Below are 15,400 nucleotides of genomic sequence, written 5' to 3'. Positions count from 1 at the left end.
ACCTGGATTTGCATTGAGTCATTGGCCACATCAAGATCTTGGGGCTGTTAACTGCGTCTGTCATACCGAAAGCCGCTCAGCCTTATCGGTGTTGAGGTTGCACAAGATTTCAGGCGGTGGAGGCTGGATCTCGTTGGCTTCTATATCGGGAAAAGCTGCGGAAAAAATCCCAGACTTTAGATAAAGATAGGCATCCAGGTTGCAACATCACCAAGCCTCATACTACAGCTTCATGCGACAGAATTTTCACTCTCGCTGCAAAGATGCGCATGGTGATGTGTTTTGGATGCAGGGCGCTAGGATTATCGTGGTCTGTCAATACGGTCTTTGGTTAGTTCATGAGATATAGCCAACTGATAAGTTAGCACGTACAGGAAAAGAAAAGCCCCACTCAGCTGCTGCAACTCAAGGACAGTCGACAACCGTTCTAGATTCTCCAAATGATGCACCTGATATGAGACCTGAGATGAGACCCGGGATGGGAGGCCGGGACAATCCATGCTGTGCCGACCAGTTGGGCCGTCAATTCATCCAAAACTCATTCAAATCCACTAGAATGCTTCCTTCACCTTTCAGTTCTCACCAACGTTGGTATCAGTCACACCCAGCTGCAGCAACTCAAAGACAGTCGAGAACAGATCTGTATTCGCCCAAGGATCCACCCGAGCTGGGGAGACCAGGACCATCCATGACGTGCCGACTAATCGGACCGTCGCTTCATGCAGCAATTCGCTCGATCTACCAAATGGCTTCATCTTTCAGGTCCCACCAACGTTGGATCGTTCCAGCCTGGTGTTGATGGTTTCGTGTTCGATTGCTCTCTCCGACGACGAGGATGCAGTGACTGATAGAGAGAAAGAAGAGTGGTAATTGCTTGTACTGTACTGTTCACCAATGGGAAGGCCAGGAGACGCGAGAGAGGTTAATTGACACCTGACGGCTTGAATACTGTTCGTGGCTGGTCATCTCTCACAAGATGCTACTGTAACCTACAGAGCGTCTGAACCGGGGATCTCCAGCTCGGGCAGGTTGCAACATCTGGAGGCAATCACATCGGCCCATTGTGGGTCGCAATGCACATCCTGCAGGAGAATATGAATGATAACTAGGGTAAATCTTGAACAAAGAGCGTTCCACTAGAAGCATAATCTGGGTTATCATTTGTGGTAGCAGCGCTATGAGAGAACTACAGAATACCCCTTCCTTCATGGGTCGATGAAACCTGGCCTAAATCAAATCAAAATGTGGGGGATGGAGCGATACCGGGCTAACAGAACACACGGGGAGTATGAGAGAGAGTTGCGCTGAGGTAATGGATAATAAGGCGATGTAAATGTGATGGCGGCACCAGCTTTATGCAATGTAAGCAATCTCGTCCCCATCCAAGCGCTCGATATAGTCCTTCTCCATCAGAGCCTCGATATTCTTCTTGATGTCGGGGACCTTGGGAGGGAAGCGAGATTTGACTTGTTGGATCACTTCTTGAACCAATTGTACGTGCTTCATCTTCTTGCGAGACTTCATGATACGGACAATCGCAGACTAGAACAGCATTAGGCGGGGTACAAATTCAGGGGGTAGGACGAGGAACATACCTGAAGTAAGAGCTTACGATCCTCCTCAATTGTCTTGTGTGTGTCATCCGACTCGACCTTCTGCTCCGACTTGATTTGAATGTTGAGGTTAACTTTGATCTTCTTGTTCTTGAAATTGTAGTTCAGAGTGAAAGACGTTCCAGGCTCCGGCTTGGATCCTTCGGAATTGATAATCAGAACTTTAGCCTTAAGGAAAATGCTGAGGTTGGGATCAAGAATTTCAGGCGAAAGGGAAGTGGCTTTTTGAATATCCTCGTAGCTTAAGGTGTCGTGCTCATTGAAGAGTAGAAGTATGCCCATTTGGAATGTGGATACCTGGAACGTGTAGGGTACTTTGGTGTTCTTGATGTAGTTGGCCTTGATTTCACCCTTGCATAGCTGCCAAAGCCATGTCAGCTTTCTGCCACTGTGCTTGTCAAAGTAGAAGCTCTGGAATCGTTCAGATGTCTTGACGATTTCGGGTGGTGCAAGGAAATCGGTGGTAGGCGCATTGAGAGGCCAGAATCCGGTACCCAGGATCTGGAAATGAGAGTCGACCAGCTTCCGCCGATCATCTTCATCGAGTACCTTCTCTTGCCAGTCCCGGTAGCTGGCGTTCAGGTCCTTCGAGATCTGAATGTCTTGGAACATGCGCTGCAGCTTGTTCGTGTATTCAAAACCGCACGCCTCCTTGAGCTTGCTGATCATGCTGGTTTCTGCATCGTCGGACACGGAGCTGACATGTACCAGACGTTTAGCGAGCATCTTGGAGTAGAACTTCTGGAAAACATCCTTGTCCTCGATGTACTTGAAGACAGTCATAATTTGCACCAACATCTCTTCCAACTCAGACTCCTCTGCAGCTTTGGAACCCTTCTTCAATAACGAATCGGTATAGCGCGCGAGCAGTTCGGGGGTCTTTGTCGATCCGGACCTGCAAATCTTGTTGCGGTTGACAAACTCGCGGCAGGCATTATCCAGAGAACGAACAAACTCGGACTCGCCGTTGAATGCCTCGCTGACCAAGCTTTGATACCTGGTATGTACCTGTAACAATGCGTCCACGTACATCTTAGGCTCGAACGATGTCTCTCCGTCGGCGGCCACCTTCTCAACGGCGGCCAAGCCAGCCTTCCTCACATGAGCTTCAAACTTAGTCCGGAGAGGATCCAGACCCTCTTTGATGCGAGACAGAAGTCTATACATCCGAGCCAAATCATCTTGACGCTCGTTGTCCAGCAGAACCTGGAATTCATCTCGGAGGAGTTCAGAGTGAGCTGTGACCAGCACATCCAGACAAGTGTCGGTCAGATGTTTCGAAATGTCCGGGTGCAAGTACAAGCCGACACGAGCCTTTTCTTCCTCCAGACGGGCTTCTGCTTTCTTCATGTACTCGACCACGCTGTTCTCGGTAACAAATTGCCGCGACTCGTTTTCGTAGTAAACTCTGGTGGCGGAGATAAATGGCTTCTCGAAGTGGTAGCGGTAAACCTCGAGCGTTGACCTGGTGCTGTCAGTCTCGTCAAGGCCCAGGGAAACGAACGAATCGACGATGCTCTTGATCTGTGACTGCTCAATAGTCTCGCCGTTACGCTGCTTTTCGACCAGGTTCAGTACAGCCTCCATAACCTTCTCATGAACCTTCATGAAGAAGTCGTCCTTCCATTTCACCAGGTGCAGCGTGTAAACATCGTAGACATTCTTCTTTCCCTCGTCGATCTCGCGTTTGACCCAGTGTCTGTTTAGGTAACGGAAGAGATGGTTGATGTACTTGGCGGCAGTGGTGTAGCGAAGCCATTCGCGAATATAGAACCCCAACAACGCCTCCTCCGCATGGCTCTCGGATTCTCTATACACAGCGTCCAAGTGACGTGAGAGGTATTCACCTAGTAGTTTGTAGAGTTCCTCCCCGAGGAGATGGGCTGCAGCGGTGATGTCAATATACGTTGTAGCGCTGACCCACATAGATCTTGGCCGGAGGGTAGAAGGGACGAAAAGACTGACCGCCGCGATGAGCTTGTAAACCGCTGCCACTACCAACGGCTTTCTGTGATGTGCAAAAGTTGTGGACCGCTCTAGATTCAAACCCGTGAGTATTCTTGGTGGAGTGAGCGCCTTGAGGTCAAACCATACGTGTAAAGGGCCATGTACTAAGCCCGCGTGAAGAGAGGTCAGCGGCGCGACAAGTAACATAAACCAGTCCAAGATGACAAGAGTGTCGAGGAACATACAGTTTTCATGTCAACTCCTTCCTCTAGTTTGAGCATCACACTGTCGATGCCCTTCTCCAAGAACGTCCATCTACCTGAGTCAGCCGGTGGCCCGGAAGCAGTCGCCTCGACAGCCGACCTTGCGGATAAGAAACTGGACCTGGGAAAACTAACGTCTCATCGAGATCATCCTTGTGGGGTGTTTGAGGGAAAAAAGCCGGCATCTTGTGTTTGATCGCCCAGGTTCGAGCCTTGAGCGCGGGTCTGTGGAAGATGCGTGTGAACATTAGCCTGGTAGGACTAATATAGCCTCATAGAAAGCTTCCGGGGGGCGACGGGAACATGTTGCTGCAGGAGACCGCAACATGAAGAAAGGAAAATGCCGTGTAACAAGCAAAGATGCCCATGAGATCAGGTATACGTGAGCCTTACCAAACGTTGCAAGCGATAAGGACAGTGGATGACCTCACTCAGCGGTGGGCGGTTAAGGCAGCGGTGACGGAGACGGCGAGACGAATAATGGCTCTCCTAGTTGATCTGAGAGGAGAAAGAATGTCTAGAAAAATATGATAGGTTGGGGGAGACAAAGAAGTAAGACCACAACCTGCAAGTCCCTAGAGTCAAAGAAATGGGGGGAGTAAACGAGACGCGCCTCAAGCTGGAGGAGAGATCGGGGATGGAGAAGCAAGCCAGAAAAGGCGTGGCGTTGGGCGATGAGTGCCGTGGGGGTTGGGGGGGGGGAGAGGAGAAGGTCCGGTTCCGGTAAGCGGTCAGGCAGCTCTATCGAAATAATCTCCCTGGCGATCTACTGGCTGACTAGAAGTGAATCTTAAGCCCGCGGTAACTATGCCCACTGCCTGATCGAGTGAACTGACTTTTTGAAAAAAACTGTCAGGAAGATGACCAGGAAGATCGATTTTCTACTGTTGAAAACTCCTCGTTTGTTCATGCGGCTACTTTACTCTGACGGAAACCCACATCAGGCACCCCGACATGGCATGCTTGCCTAGGGTGGGACGTGGAACCCCATCCGAATGAGTTGGCTGCATTGTAGCATGCCTAAATTTTAAGCTCTCTGGGCAGATTGTTGTTCATGAGCGCCATGCTCAAACGCCTCTGCCCTTCCGAGACAGGACAATGACCATTGTTGTCGCAGGCGAACATGTTTGCTACTGAGTACTGGTAGTATCAGGAGAGACTGCCACTTCGTGCGCTACGAATGACGTCATGTCTAGCTCAAATTGAATGCCGGTCGCCCTTTTTAATCAGGAAGACACCCTCCGCACCAGCCGAACTCGCGCATCACTTATCGCGTGCCACACCAGAAGTCCGGCGCAATCATGTCATTTAAGCCGCTCACTGACGTCCAAGTGACCTACCGCCAGATCCCTCAGTGGCAGGGTCTTCCGAATACATCCATACAGTCGAAGCCACTCATGATCTACCACAAAGCATTCGACGCGTCGGCTAGCGACCTTGCAGCACATTTCGAGGATGTAGGCGAGGTCACGTCGCAGTGGGTCTATTCTATGTATCGCCAAACGCACTTCCACAGCACCACCCACGAGGTTTTAGGAGTGGTTTCCGGCCGTGCACGCCTTTGTTTTGGTGGAGAAGACAATCCCGAGTGCTTCGAACCAACCGTCGAACGAGGGGACCTGATCATAGTACCCGCCGGTGTGGGCCATCGACTCCTGGACGAGCTGGGCACGGACGAAGGACCTTTCAAGATGGTCGGTGCCTATCCGACTCAAAAACAGTGGGATATGTGCTACGGCGAACAATCCGAGGCAGACAGGGTTACGAAGAATATTCAGCGATTGGATTGGTTCCATGGAGATCCCTTATACGGCAAAGATGGACCGGTTTTGCACGTGTAGTCTGAACCCAGCGTGAGCACGTGGCTTAGCAGTATATGTACATCTACCATTGACGAGTAAATCGGCCGTAATGCATATATTATCGGTATCAAAGCCAGGGCCTTCGCACAGCATGCCACATATAAACGCCTCGCCTAACCCAATTGACAGATGACCAAACCAGGGGAAACAACACCAACAGGGAAAGAATAGAATGTTATCAGGTAAAAACATGGGCATGAGGAGCAGCGACCCGAAGTAGACAAGAAGAAAGGAAGAAAAGGTGGGTATAGGTGAATAATGGAGAAAGAAAGGTAAGGAAAGTTGCTAGGAGAACCAAACCCCTGCCAAGTGCTTCAAGAAGCCACACGTTCGACAAGTCTATCAGGAAAATTAGAATAATCAGCATTCGAAGAAAAACGTTATGGGGGTAGAAGCTGGCCTACCTGAGCACACTGATCGCAAATGTTGTAAGCCAGGCCAGAAGCGCAATCAAGAGAACACACGCGAGAGCTATTTGTCGGTCGCATATTGCGTCATTCTTTGGTGTGATCTCTTGATTGACTTCATTCAACGTGCATGCACCCTGAACAGTGGACAAGGATTCGAATGCTAAACTTAGATTGGCCGAGTCGAAAACAATAAAGAAGATATCCAACAGGATCAGCCGTGCTTTGGCGGATGCAGACCGGAGGCCCAGCGGCTTCGAGGTATATTCGTCAAAGGTGATATAGATCAGATATACGAGAGCCACCGCGTCAACAATGATGGCCATGAGCGCGGATGGGCCCTGTGGATGTTTATATTGACCCGATAGATGCTGGATCGAGCCCCCTAGTGCCAGGGCAGTAAGCGAGAAGCACCATACGGTAAGTCTGAAGATAAGAGGAACCATAGGACTCCTGAGAAGAGTATTATGAAAGCGCTTGAACCAGATCTGCCGGCGTCGCTTCATCCTCAGCGGGTCCTCGGTATCCTCATCTGGAGCGAGTTGTCCTCGCCACGGCTGCGAGAAATCGCCAAGGTTCTCGTTCAACCATTCTGGGGTTACAGACTTCTCTTCCACGCCCGGCTCACGAGGATATGCGATCACCTTCGAGAAGTTCTTCCAGCGAGACTCGCGTCGGGAAGGGCCCCCTTGCTCTTCATCATCCTCATCGTCGGCTCGGCTCGGGCGGTTCGGTCTTGTCGCATAAGGGGAGTGATTATGCTGCGCCACAACGGCGTCGTCGGGTTGCGAGGGAATAAGGCTAGCCGTGGCAGGAACGTCGTTATCTTCTTCAGGATACTCTACCGAGCGGATCCAGGCTACACGAGACGAAGGTGCAAAGTCAGCAAGGACTGCATTAGGGGAGGAGAGTAGAAGGATCCATGCTCAAGTTACCTGGCAATGTTCTTGGTTTCCTTCCCATTATTGGACCAAATTCAGTGTCTCCCACCACAGTACTCTCTGGTGAGCGCGAAGTCCCCGCAGACTGGTCTACCGCATCCTCATTGTGACCGAGGTCATGGTCGCTGTTTACTGCGCCAACGGAAGGGTTGGACTGCGCCGACATCCATTCCGTGGTGGAAGGTTGTTCCGACAGCTGTTCGTCCGGAACCGAGCCTGAATCTGGTGGCTGCAAAAAGTAGCTGTCGCGCACATCGTGGGCCATTGCCTTAAATTTCAGCGACTGTCCCAGGCAAAGTTGCGTCGGATTGTCGGAAGCAGGGGGAAGACGGCGGGTCCAGTCTGCATCGCCCCAATGTTCCTCGGAACTCCTAGCGGGCACAGCGCCTTAGCTCTGCAATTGAGACACCCGTTTTCTCGCTAAAAGAATAGAAACATCCGCTGAGAAAGAAAATAGACAACACCCACCGTGTGATGTATAAAGAGGTGGTGGGTGGTGGGGAGAGAAAGAAGCGCTCGCCCTTGGGGGGGGGGGAGGTGAGAGGGGGCTGGTTCGGCAAAGGAACCATGAATCGGAGCGCTCCAGTTTTTAGTGCCCGAGACCTCGTGAATAACTAGATTTTAGTGATGGTTCCTGCTCGTAACTACTCCGTACTGTAATAGTCTCGCCGGGAGCGGAATGACGTCGGCCCTGCACCTGCTCCAGTGACGAGCACCGCGGCAGCGGAGGCGGAGGCGGATTCAACCATCACGACCATCACCATCACCAGGACCATTTGCGGTGGCCAACAATCAGCTCACCCCCATTACTAGCAATCCCGCCAATTCCCAACACTGCCTCTCTCCCATAAATAATCCTCTCGGTGGACTCATTGAGGTATGCGACTGTCACCCACTGCGTCTCATCGGCCATTTCCTTTCAGCCATCGATAGTCAAGCTCCCTGTCAGCTCACTACAAAAACACAAAGCAATCCTTTGTACGCTTCCCAGCGTTTGCTCGTTTTTCGGACACGTCAATCGCAAATCACACAACGCCTGCAAAAATACAGTCATTGCTATGCGAATCTTCATTGTTCCCATATCGACGCGACGAGCTCTTATCTACGCTCGGCCCGTCGGCCAAGAATTGTCCAAGGAGCGCACAATTGTTGACAAAATCACCAACAAGGCGGCAGAGACATGGGCTAAGTGGGAGGAGGCAGATAAAGGCTGGAAGAAGCACCTGGTCTCCTGGGGCAATCGGGTGCAACAACGAATTCCCTACCAAGAATGGGGTCTCAAGAGTATCCCCTCGCTGAGCTCTCAGCAGCGCATTGACAAGACCTACGGGACAAAGAAAGTGGATGTACTCTTCCCCGGCAATGCAGTCCGATCGGAGAAGCTTCACTCCCTCTTACAAGCCATCGCGACCGAGAGGCAAGACTTGCATCGCAAACGGATGTGGTGGAGCTTCCTTGCGACACCACTCACAATCCCAGTTGGGCTCCTTCCGGTGTATGTATCCCTCTACCCTTTCAGAGTTGTATTGGTTCTGGGCTAATGATTTTACATGCAGCATACCTAATATTCCGTTCTTCTACCTGGTGTACCGCGGATGGTCGCATTGGCGAGGTCGGCTTCCCCCCATCCCTGCAGACGCCACAAATCATAAGCTAATCAGCCTCTAGCCCTCAATGGATCCAAGCATCTAGAGTTCCTCCTGGAGAAAGACCTCCTGAACCCCATATCCTACCCTGCGCTAGAGAAGCTCTACGCTAAACGAGTTTCGTATGCACTGGAGAGCACAGAGGTGGACAAGCCCCATTCTGAGATGGTGGAGGACGTGGAGAGGAGTGACGATAAACTATTACTCCGCATGAGCGATGCGAAGAAACTGGCAACAATTCTCGACGCACCAGACCTGGCTCTGGAAGCAGAAAGGGCTATCGTGCAGGTGCAGGAACAATTAAGCTCGCATGATCAAGGAGATAAGGACCAGAGTCCTCCCAAGGAAAAGGATGCATGAGTGGGGGGGAGGGGGGGCTATCGCGGAGAGAAGGGATTCTGATATCTAAAAGGTGCTCGAGGGTGTTTTCCTGGTTGTTATGGTTCGGGGCCTTGGAATGGGGCTCTTATATGTTCACCTTCTTGTGTGGAGTCATGATTCGGGTACAAGTACATAAACATTATAGAGCATGAGCAATGTATTTGAGAATTGAATGAGCTGATAACGTTACTGTCCAGTGAACCAACTACATCTACATCTACATCTACTGTACTGTACTTCTATGCTCCGAACGGAACTAACTTGTTCCGGGTCAACCCCCATGGTTCGAGCCACTGCGGGACACCCGACTCGGAGAAACGACCAAACATCATCCAACTCAACTCACTCACTCCCTTTCGCTCATTCACGTCATTCTCTTGTCGCTTGCTTGCTCAGCTTGCGTGTTACATTCATTCTTACTCACCAATCCCCTGAGTACATACTCCTTCAATCACCATGTCAAATAAGAAGATTGAGCAATGGGAAATCGAACGATATTGGGAGATCTTCGCATCGCTTGCAGGCGGCCAGCCGCGCCTAAACAACTCCCAGGCCGCCTCCGTATTGAGGAACAGCCGGCTTCGCGATGACCAACTCGAGAAGGTTTGGGATCTGGCTGATGTCGACGGAGATGGCGAGCTGGACTTTGAAGAGTTCTGTGTTGCCATGCGATTGATCTTTGACCTTGTAAACGGGGTATGTGAGCTCCCTCCCTCTCCATCGCATCTGTTGCTGCGGTGGCTTTCCCCGTACGGGGGAGACCCCCCTCCCCGAGGGCCGCCGGCCGCATACACTTCACCCGCGACTACTCTCCACACCACCACCCCCTGACGCTCATAAACCACAACCACATACTCCCTGCTGATGTGATTTCATCTCTCCAAAGGAACTGCAAAGCGTACCTAATGTCTTACCCGACTGGCTCGTTCCCGAATCCAAAGCCCATCTAGTCCAAGCAACGCGAGCACTAAGCGACCGTCCGGAACAATTCGAACGGATAGAGGATGAAGACGACACCCCGGGTCTCAAGGATGGCTTCGAATGGTACATGAACCCGGCGGACAAGTCCAAATACGAGGAGATCTATCTTGCAAACAAGAACCACCGCGGTGAAATCACATGTACGTCGCCCCAACTTAATGATCGAAGCTCCACATGATGCTCTTCCTTCTCCCATCCCTCCCTGCCTTATCCACCGTTGAGAGCGCTCGCAATTCTTTGTTTCACGAACCCCTAACATGACTTCCCCGGGACAAATTAGTCGAATCATTACAGGGTCTGTATGACTCCCTAGACGTGCCGGACACGGACATCCGCTCGGCATGGAACCTCGTCAACCCGTCCGCCTCCCCCGCGATCAACAAAGACGCCACCCTTGCATTCCTGCACATCCTGAACTACCGCCACGAGGGCTTCCGCATCCCGCGCACCATCCCGGCCTCGCTGCGCGCCTCGTTCGAGAACAACAAGATCGACTACCAGCTGGACAACGTGCGGCCCGCCCAAAAATGGGGCGGCGGCGCCAACGGCGACAACACCACTGAAACCGCGACCGGCCGGAAAGCCAAGTTCGGCGACACGTACCTGAGCCGCCTCGGCGCCGGGGGCAAGACCTCGTACACGCCCAAGGGCACGGACTTCAGCGACACCATCCAGGACGAGGAGTGGGAGAAGGTGCGGCTGCGGCGCGAGCTGGCGGAGCTGGAGGCCAAGCTGGACGCGGCGCGCAAGGCGTCGGAGGGCCGCCGCGATCGCGACCGGCCCCGCAACGACGGCCGCCCCAACTGGGTGCTCATCAAGAAGGAGGCCCTGCAGCTGCTGGAGTTCAAGGAGCGGGAACTGCGCGAGCTCCGCGAGGGCGCCGGCCGCACCAAGGACGGCCAGGACACCGAGCGGCTGCGGGAGGACGTCAACGCCGTGGGCGAGCAGGTCGAGGGTCTGAAGACGCACCTGGCGCAGCGGAAGGAGGTGCTCGCCGACTTACGGCAGCAGATCGAGGAGCAGAAAGTCTCCCGGTAGTCTGTCTATCTGTTTGTTGTCACTCGGCGTTATCCCCCTTTTTCAGCTGTGTTTCTTCTCTTCGTTCTTTGAATATAATCTTCTACCTTGCTGCTATTGGTGCGGGACTTTGTTTTCTGCCCCCCTTTCGAGTCTCGTCACCACGCTGGGCACTGTATAGCCAATTCGTCTGTCACATTTTAGTTTTCATATCTTTTGGGCGAGGAGCTCAGGCGCATAAATGGATGTTTGAACTTTGTTCCACTTTGCCTTTCTCTTACTTTTGCAAGTCCAAGTTCCAGCTTCCCAACCAGGGCCTGTGATACACATACATAGACAGCTCAAAAACCAGCTGCTGATTCCATGTCGCTGCACTAATTCACTAGTTCTAACTAGATATTATACCCTTAGTATAAGTTTTGTTCGTTTTAGACTATGTAATTCTCGATATTAGAAACTATAGACCTGTTTGTTAGCTTTGATAGAAATGAGAAGTAATATTTTATTGTTACAACATACCACACAGATACTATATCGATAAGATTTTGAGTTATAACTCGAAAGACCTAGGCTGTTCTCACTCAATACTTTAAAACGCATACATGTACAGTAACTCACAGTACCATATCCCAAACAAGACTCCCTCTAAAGAAGACCCAATGAAAACAAATATTCCCTCCCTTTCCCAAATGATTACGCCACCTCGTCTATTTTTAAGCCCATCCATCGCCCATCCCAAACCAGGCAGAGCACCACGCTTGAAGACGCGCTGAAAACGCACACACACACACAGACACACAGACACACACACGCACACACACACACACATATATATACATATACATACATACACATGTAAATCTCCAACCAACTCCGACGACGCAAAAGAAGCCAAACACCAAGGCGGAAGATTTAGGAGAATTACTTGGTGACAAGCTGCTCCATCAAGCCACTACCATCCCGCTTAGTCTCGACCGCCATGAACGCGCGACCACGGGCGTCCAACCCCTTCTCGGCGCGGGCGTAGGCCTCCTCACTGCGGTCAGTGAGCACATCCAGATCGGCCTGCGAAAGGATGGCGGAGGCATCGGTGCCGGTCCCCAGATCGAAGCGCTCGTACTCGTCCTCGCCGAGGGCCTTGCGCAGATCCTCGATCTCGGACTGCGTCAGCCCGGCGGTGGCCGAGGCAGACGAATCCAGCAGACTCCGGAACTTGCCCTTCTGGATGACCAGACGCTCGAGGCGGCGCTTCGAGTCCGCCTTCTCGAGCAGGGTCTGCTCGACGGTGCCCTTGGTGGCGAGCCGGTACACGATGACGGGCTTGGTCTGGCCGATGCGGTGGGCGCGGTCCTGGGCCTGCAGGTCCTGCTGCGGGTTCCAGTCCGAGTCGAACAGAATGACCGTGTCGGCGGCGACGAGGTTGATGCCCTGCCCGCCGGCGCGCGTGCTCAGCAGGAACAGCTTGTAGTCCGGGTCGGTGTTGAAGGCCTTGATCTGCGCGCGCCGGTCCTCCTGGCTGACGGCGCCGTCGATGCGGCAGCACGGCCAGCCGCGCAGGTGCGTCGCCCAGTCCTGGAGGATGTCCAGCTGGGTTTTGAACTGCGAGAAGATCAGGACTTTGTGGCCTTTCCCCAACAGTGCGGGGAGGAGGCGGTCCAGGAGGAGCATCTTGCCCGAGGCTGTGACCAGGGTCTCGTCGAGGGCGGTTGGGTCGTCACTGCTGCCCCACGGCCAGTAGAAGTTGTGCGGCGAGTTGCAGACAAGGCGCGCTTGCATGACTGGGTTCTGCATCTTCTTTTGCGCGATTTCTCGCTCTGCGAGGTGCAAGGTTAGTATCAGAAAAGAATTCCCCTAATTTTATGTAGCGGAGAAGGGTGATACATACTAGCTAGTTTGATGGTCTTGGCCCTCTCCAACTCCTCTTGCTCGGTCTCACTGGGTTCGTCAATGTCAAGATCCTCCTCCAAACCCTGCTCGAGCTTGCGCAGCTTCGTGTTGAATTCGCGATCGCTCAGCTCCTTGTAGCTCTGCGGCCCCCTGCTGCGTCTTGCTGCCCGACCTCCGCTGGCCGGGGTGGAAGCACGACTTGATTTGAGGCTCTTGTTGGGAGACGACGCTTCGCTCGCCTCCGCGCTTCGCTTTAGACTCTGCGAGCGGGACAGTCTGTCGTTCTGGGCCAACAAACGCTCGGTGGCTTTCTCCTCGAGATATTGCCGGCCGGTGCCATTAAGGATCTCACGATAGAGGTCTTTCTGTTCGGTGGTCAACGGCGCGTACAGAATGTACTCCCGCTTCTTGGGGAGGGAAGTCTCGACATCGGTTTTCACGCGGCGCAGGAGGAAGGGCTTCAGGATGGAGTGCATGGTCGACACGAGGGTGCGTTTCCGGCGCTCCATGACATCCGTCTGGCCGCTCTTATCCAACATGGAGGAGAAGTCGAACCAGCTCTGGAAGCTGTTCAGGTCGTTGAAGATCTCCGGGAGGAGGAAATGCAGTAATGACCAGAGCTCCGTGATGTTATTCTGCAGCGGGGTACCGGTGATCAGTAGTCTGTTCGCCGAATTGTAGGTGAGAAGCTCCTTGATGAGCTTGCAGTTCATGTTCTTCAGGCGATGTCCCTCATCCTGCGAGTTGGTTTGATGTCAGACAAAACTCCCCTTAAAACTTCCCCCCTGCTCCGTCACGAGAATGCGAACATACCACAATGATATAGCGCCATTGATACTGCGCCAGGAACTTCCGATCATTCATACAGATCTCGTAGGAGGTGCACACCACGGGGAAATCCATCTCCCTCTGATTCTGCATGTTCATAAACTTCCTCCGGAGCTCCGCACGCTGGTCCTTGGTCCCATGATACAAGACCGTCTTAATGCCCGGCGTCCATTTGGCGAATTCATCCACCCAATTACTCACCGTGCTCAAGGGGGCCGCGATCAGAAAGGGGCCGGAGACATTCTTCTCCTTGAAGAAGGCCAGCAACGAGATCGCCTGCACCGTCTTGCCCAGCCCCATCTCATCGGCCAGAATCCCACACAGCCCATTCATCCACAGCGACTTCAGCCACTCCAGCCCTTCCAGCTGATACTTCTTCATGCGACCCCCGGTCACCAGCTCCGGCTGCTGCGTAGCGACCAGCTCCTGTCCGCCCAAGGCCGTCGGGTTCGCCTCGTACTCATCCGCCGCATGCTCCAACGCTTCCTGGACCGTGGGCTTCTCCCGGTCAACACTCACATCCGCCTTCTGGAAGTAGCTCGAGATCGTGTTCCCAGTGGCAGCCGGCTTCCGCCCACGTCCTCGCCTGGATTTGGTAGCTTGCTGCGGTGGCTGTTGCTGTCCACCTTCCTCCTCCGCCTTAACAGCGCCATTCGCACTCCCACTTTCACTCGGATTAGAATTAGCAGCCTGCCTCGCACTCGTCCGCGTCTGCCTCGTTGCCCTCGCACCATTCACCTGCTGCGCCGGACTACCACCAGCCTTCGCCGCCTTCGCCGTCGTCGCAGCTCCTCCCTGCTGCTCCCGCCCCTGCTCCAGCTCTCGCATCTGCTGCACCCTCAAAGCCTCCGCCCTCGCCTCCTCCTGCTGTTTCTTCATCCTATCCGCCATAATCGCCACGAAGACCTACCCTCCCCCAAAAAAGAGTCAGCCTGAGAAAAACCCCTTTCAACAAAACTAACCCCGGCGCGAAGCAACAAACAGGTGGATAGCAAACCAACCTCACTCGTATTCAACAAATGCATCAACGCCTTCGCCTGTACATCCATGCCCTCCAGATCCTCCGCGGGACCGGGACCGGAACCGGGGTTGCCATTCTGCTCGACAGTCGTGTCCGTCATTTTGCTTGGTGCTTGCTTTGCCCTCCCTTCCTTTTTGTCTTTTGGTGAATGAACAGCGAATGGGCGTCCGTCGAGTTCGCAAGCGGCTTCCGTAGGCGAGTAGGCGAGTTGGCGAGTTGGCGAGTACGCGATGAATTAGATATTATGACAAATATGAGAGTATCCTCTGTGCTGCCCAATGAATCTCGAAAATCGTACGTAGAATTAGGTCGTGCAAGGTATCAGTTCGCCACCCAAGAGGAAAAAAAAACCTGTGGATTATGTAGCTAGAATTGAGGGTCAGGTTCTCTCTCCGCTATTCGCCGCTGTGGCGCACGCACGCGCGCGGGGAGTGATCGATATGGTCTTGGGTCGGGGGAGGGGGGGGTTCTGTCGGACCGAATTAAGGTGGTGGTATGCGCAAGACAAAATCTCTGCAAGGACTAGACAATTGCAACCAACTCGAGGAGAAACAAAACTGAAACAGCGATGCTGCAGAAGCCAATCGTGGTGGTGACGACTCGGAA

At 53.0% G+C, this 15,400-nt stretch overlaps 6 protein-coding genes across 6 annotated transcripts; 3 read left to right on the top strand and 3 right to left on the bottom strand.

Annotated features, from left to right (window-relative positions):
* Window positions 1–1,136: 1,136 nt before the first annotated feature.
* culA (cullin culA) lies at window positions 1,137–4,475 on the bottom strand. The gene is made up of 7 exons (XM_025584638.1): window positions 4,217–4,475; window positions 3,959–4,048; window positions 3,806–3,875; window positions 3,708–3,724; window positions 3,579–3,649; window positions 1,596–3,496; window positions 1,137–1,542 (listed from the first exon to the last, which is right to left on the bottom strand). Exons 2-7 carry the CDS (start codon window positions 4,006–4,008, stop codon window positions 1,354–1,356), a joined length of 2,298 nt encoding a protein of 765 aa, XP_025437521.1. The 5' UTR covers window positions 4,009–4,048; window positions 4,217–4,475; the 3' UTR covers window positions 1,137–1,353.
* Window positions 4,476–4,627: 152 nt separating this feature from the next.
* Window positions 4,628–5,846, top strand: BO95DRAFT_447377 (cupin domain-containing protein). The gene has a single exon (XM_025587607.1). The coding sequence runs from the start codon at window positions 5,125–5,127 to the stop codon at window positions 5,662–5,664; it is 540 nt and encodes a 179-aa protein (XP_025437520.1). The 5' UTR covers window positions 4,628–5,124; the 3' UTR covers window positions 5,665–5,846.
* BO95DRAFT_447376 (phospholipase D regulator) lies at window positions 5,657–7,577 on the bottom strand. Its single transcript, XM_025587606.1, has 3 exons — window positions 7,028–7,577; window positions 6,090–6,951; window positions 5,657–6,024 (listed from the first exon to the last, which is right to left on the bottom strand). Exons 1-3 carry the CDS (start codon window positions 7,296–7,298, stop codon window positions 6,000–6,002), a joined length of 1,158 nt encoding a protein of 385 aa, XP_025437519.1. The 5' UTR covers window positions 7,299–7,577; the 3' UTR covers window positions 5,657–5,999.
* A 136-nt stretch (window positions 7,578–7,713) lies between these two features.
* On the top strand, window positions 7,714–9,239 carry BO95DRAFT_447374 (mitochondrial K+-H+ exchange-related family protein). The gene is made up of 3 exons (XM_025587605.1): window positions 7,714–8,528; window positions 8,590–8,645; window positions 8,702–9,239. The coding sequence occupies exons 1-3, from the start codon at window positions 8,092–8,094 to the stop codon at window positions 9,037–9,039; spliced, it is 831 nt and encodes a 276-aa protein (XP_025437518.1). The 5' UTR covers window positions 7,714–8,091; the 3' UTR covers window positions 9,040–9,239.
* A 151-nt stretch (window positions 9,240–9,390) lies between these two features.
* Window positions 9,391–11,441, top strand: end3 (cytoskeletal adaptor protein SagA). Its single transcript, XM_025587604.1, has 3 exons — window positions 9,391–9,756; window positions 9,947–10,181; window positions 10,322–11,441. Exons 1-3 carry the CDS (start codon window positions 9,517–9,519, stop codon window positions 11,077–11,079), a joined length of 1,233 nt encoding a protein of 410 aa, XP_025437517.1. The 5' UTR covers window positions 9,391–9,516; the 3' UTR covers window positions 11,080–11,441.
* Window positions 11,442–11,653: 212 nt separating this feature from the next.
* BO95DRAFT_476842 (putative SNF2 family helicase/ATPase PasG) lies at window positions 11,654–15,373 on the bottom strand. Its single transcript, XM_025589953.1, has 4 exons — window positions 14,775–15,373; window positions 13,759–14,679; window positions 12,944–13,682; window positions 11,654–12,872 (listed from the first exon to the last, which is right to left on the bottom strand). The coding sequence occupies exons 1-4, from the start codon at window positions 14,892–14,894 to the stop codon at window positions 11,980–11,982; spliced, it is 2,673 nt and encodes an 890-aa protein (XP_025437516.1). The 5' UTR covers window positions 14,895–15,373; the 3' UTR covers window positions 11,654–11,979.
* Window positions 15,374–15,400: the final 27 nt, after the last annotated feature.

This window comes from Aspergillus brunneoviolaceus (assembly GCF_003184695.1).
Source record: "Aspergillus brunneoviolaceus CBS 621.78 unplaced genomic scaffold BO95scaffold_87, whole genome shotgun sequence".
Lineage (NCBI taxonomy): Eukaryota > Fungi > Ascomycota > Eurotiomycetes > Eurotiales > Aspergillaceae > Aspergillus > Aspergillus brunneoviolaceus.
The sequence above is the reverse complement of the archived record's forward strand: the minus strand, read 5'-3'. Positions and strand labels throughout refer to the sequence as shown.

Bases quoted from the DNA above. Each gene is read 5' to 3' on its own strand.
- culA (XM_025584638.1), bottom strand. From the start codon at position 4,008: ATGCCGGCTTTTTTCCCTCAAACACCCCACAAGGATGATCTCGATGAG. The intron at 3,497-3,578 runs GTCAGTCTTTTC...TCACCGCTGCAG, and splicing joins TTTACAAGCTCATCGCGGCG to CCCATCTCCTCGGGGAGGAA. The intron at 1,543-1,595 runs GTATGTTCCTCG...ATGCTGTTCTAG, and splicing joins ATCGTAAGCTCTTACTTCAG to TCTGCGATTGTCCGTATCAT.
- BO95DRAFT_447377 (XM_025587607.1), top strand. From the start codon at position 5,125: ATGTCATTTAAGCCGCTCACTGACGTCCAAGTGACCTACCGCCAGATC.
- BO95DRAFT_447376 (XM_025587606.1), bottom strand. From the start codon at position 7,298: ATGGCCCACGATGTGCGCGACAGCTACTTTTTGCAGCCACCAGATTCA. The intron at 6,952-7,027 runs GTAACTTGAGCA...CGTCTCGTGTAG, and splicing joins GAAACCAAGAACATTGCCAG to CCTGGATCCGCTCGGTAGAG. The intron at 6,025-6,089 runs GTAGGCCAGCTT...TTTTCCTGATAG, and splicing joins TTTGCGATCAGTGTGCTCAG to ACTTGTCGAACGTGTGGCTT.
- BO95DRAFT_447374 (XM_025587605.1), top strand. From the start codon at position 8,092: ATGCGAATCTTCATTGTTCCCATATCGACGCGACGAGCTCTTATCTAC. The intron at 8,529-8,589 runs GTATGTATCCCT...TTTTACATGCAG, and splicing joins CCAGTTGGGCTCCTTCCGGT to CATACCTAATATTCCGTTCT. The intron at 8,646-8,701 runs GTCGGCTTCCCC...ATCAGCCTCTAG, and splicing joins CGGATGGTCGCATTGGCGAG to CCCTCAATGGATCCAAGCAT.
- end3 (XM_025587604.1), top strand. From the start codon at position 9,517: ATGTCAAATAAGAAGATTGAGCAATGGGAAATCGAACGATATTGGGAG. The intron at 9,757-9,946 runs GTATGTGAGCTC...ATCTCTCCAAAG, and splicing joins TCTTTGACCTTGTAAACGGG to GAACTGCAAAGCGTACCTAA. The intron at 10,182-10,321 runs GTACGTCGCCCC...GGGACAAATTAG, and splicing joins CCACCGCGGTGAAATCACAT to TCGAATCATTACAGGGTCTG.
- BO95DRAFT_476842 (XM_025589953.1), bottom strand. From the start codon at position 14,894: ATGACGGACACGACTGTCGAGCAGAATGGCAACCCCGGTTCCGGTCCC. The intron at 13,683-13,758 runs GTATGTTCGCAT...ACCAACTCGCAG, and splicing joins AATGGCGCTATATCATTGTG to GATGAGGGACATCGCCTGAA. The intron at 12,873-12,943 runs GTATGTATCACC...TGCACCTCGCAG, and splicing joins CAAGACCATCAAACTAGCTA to AGCGAGAAATCGCGCAAAAG.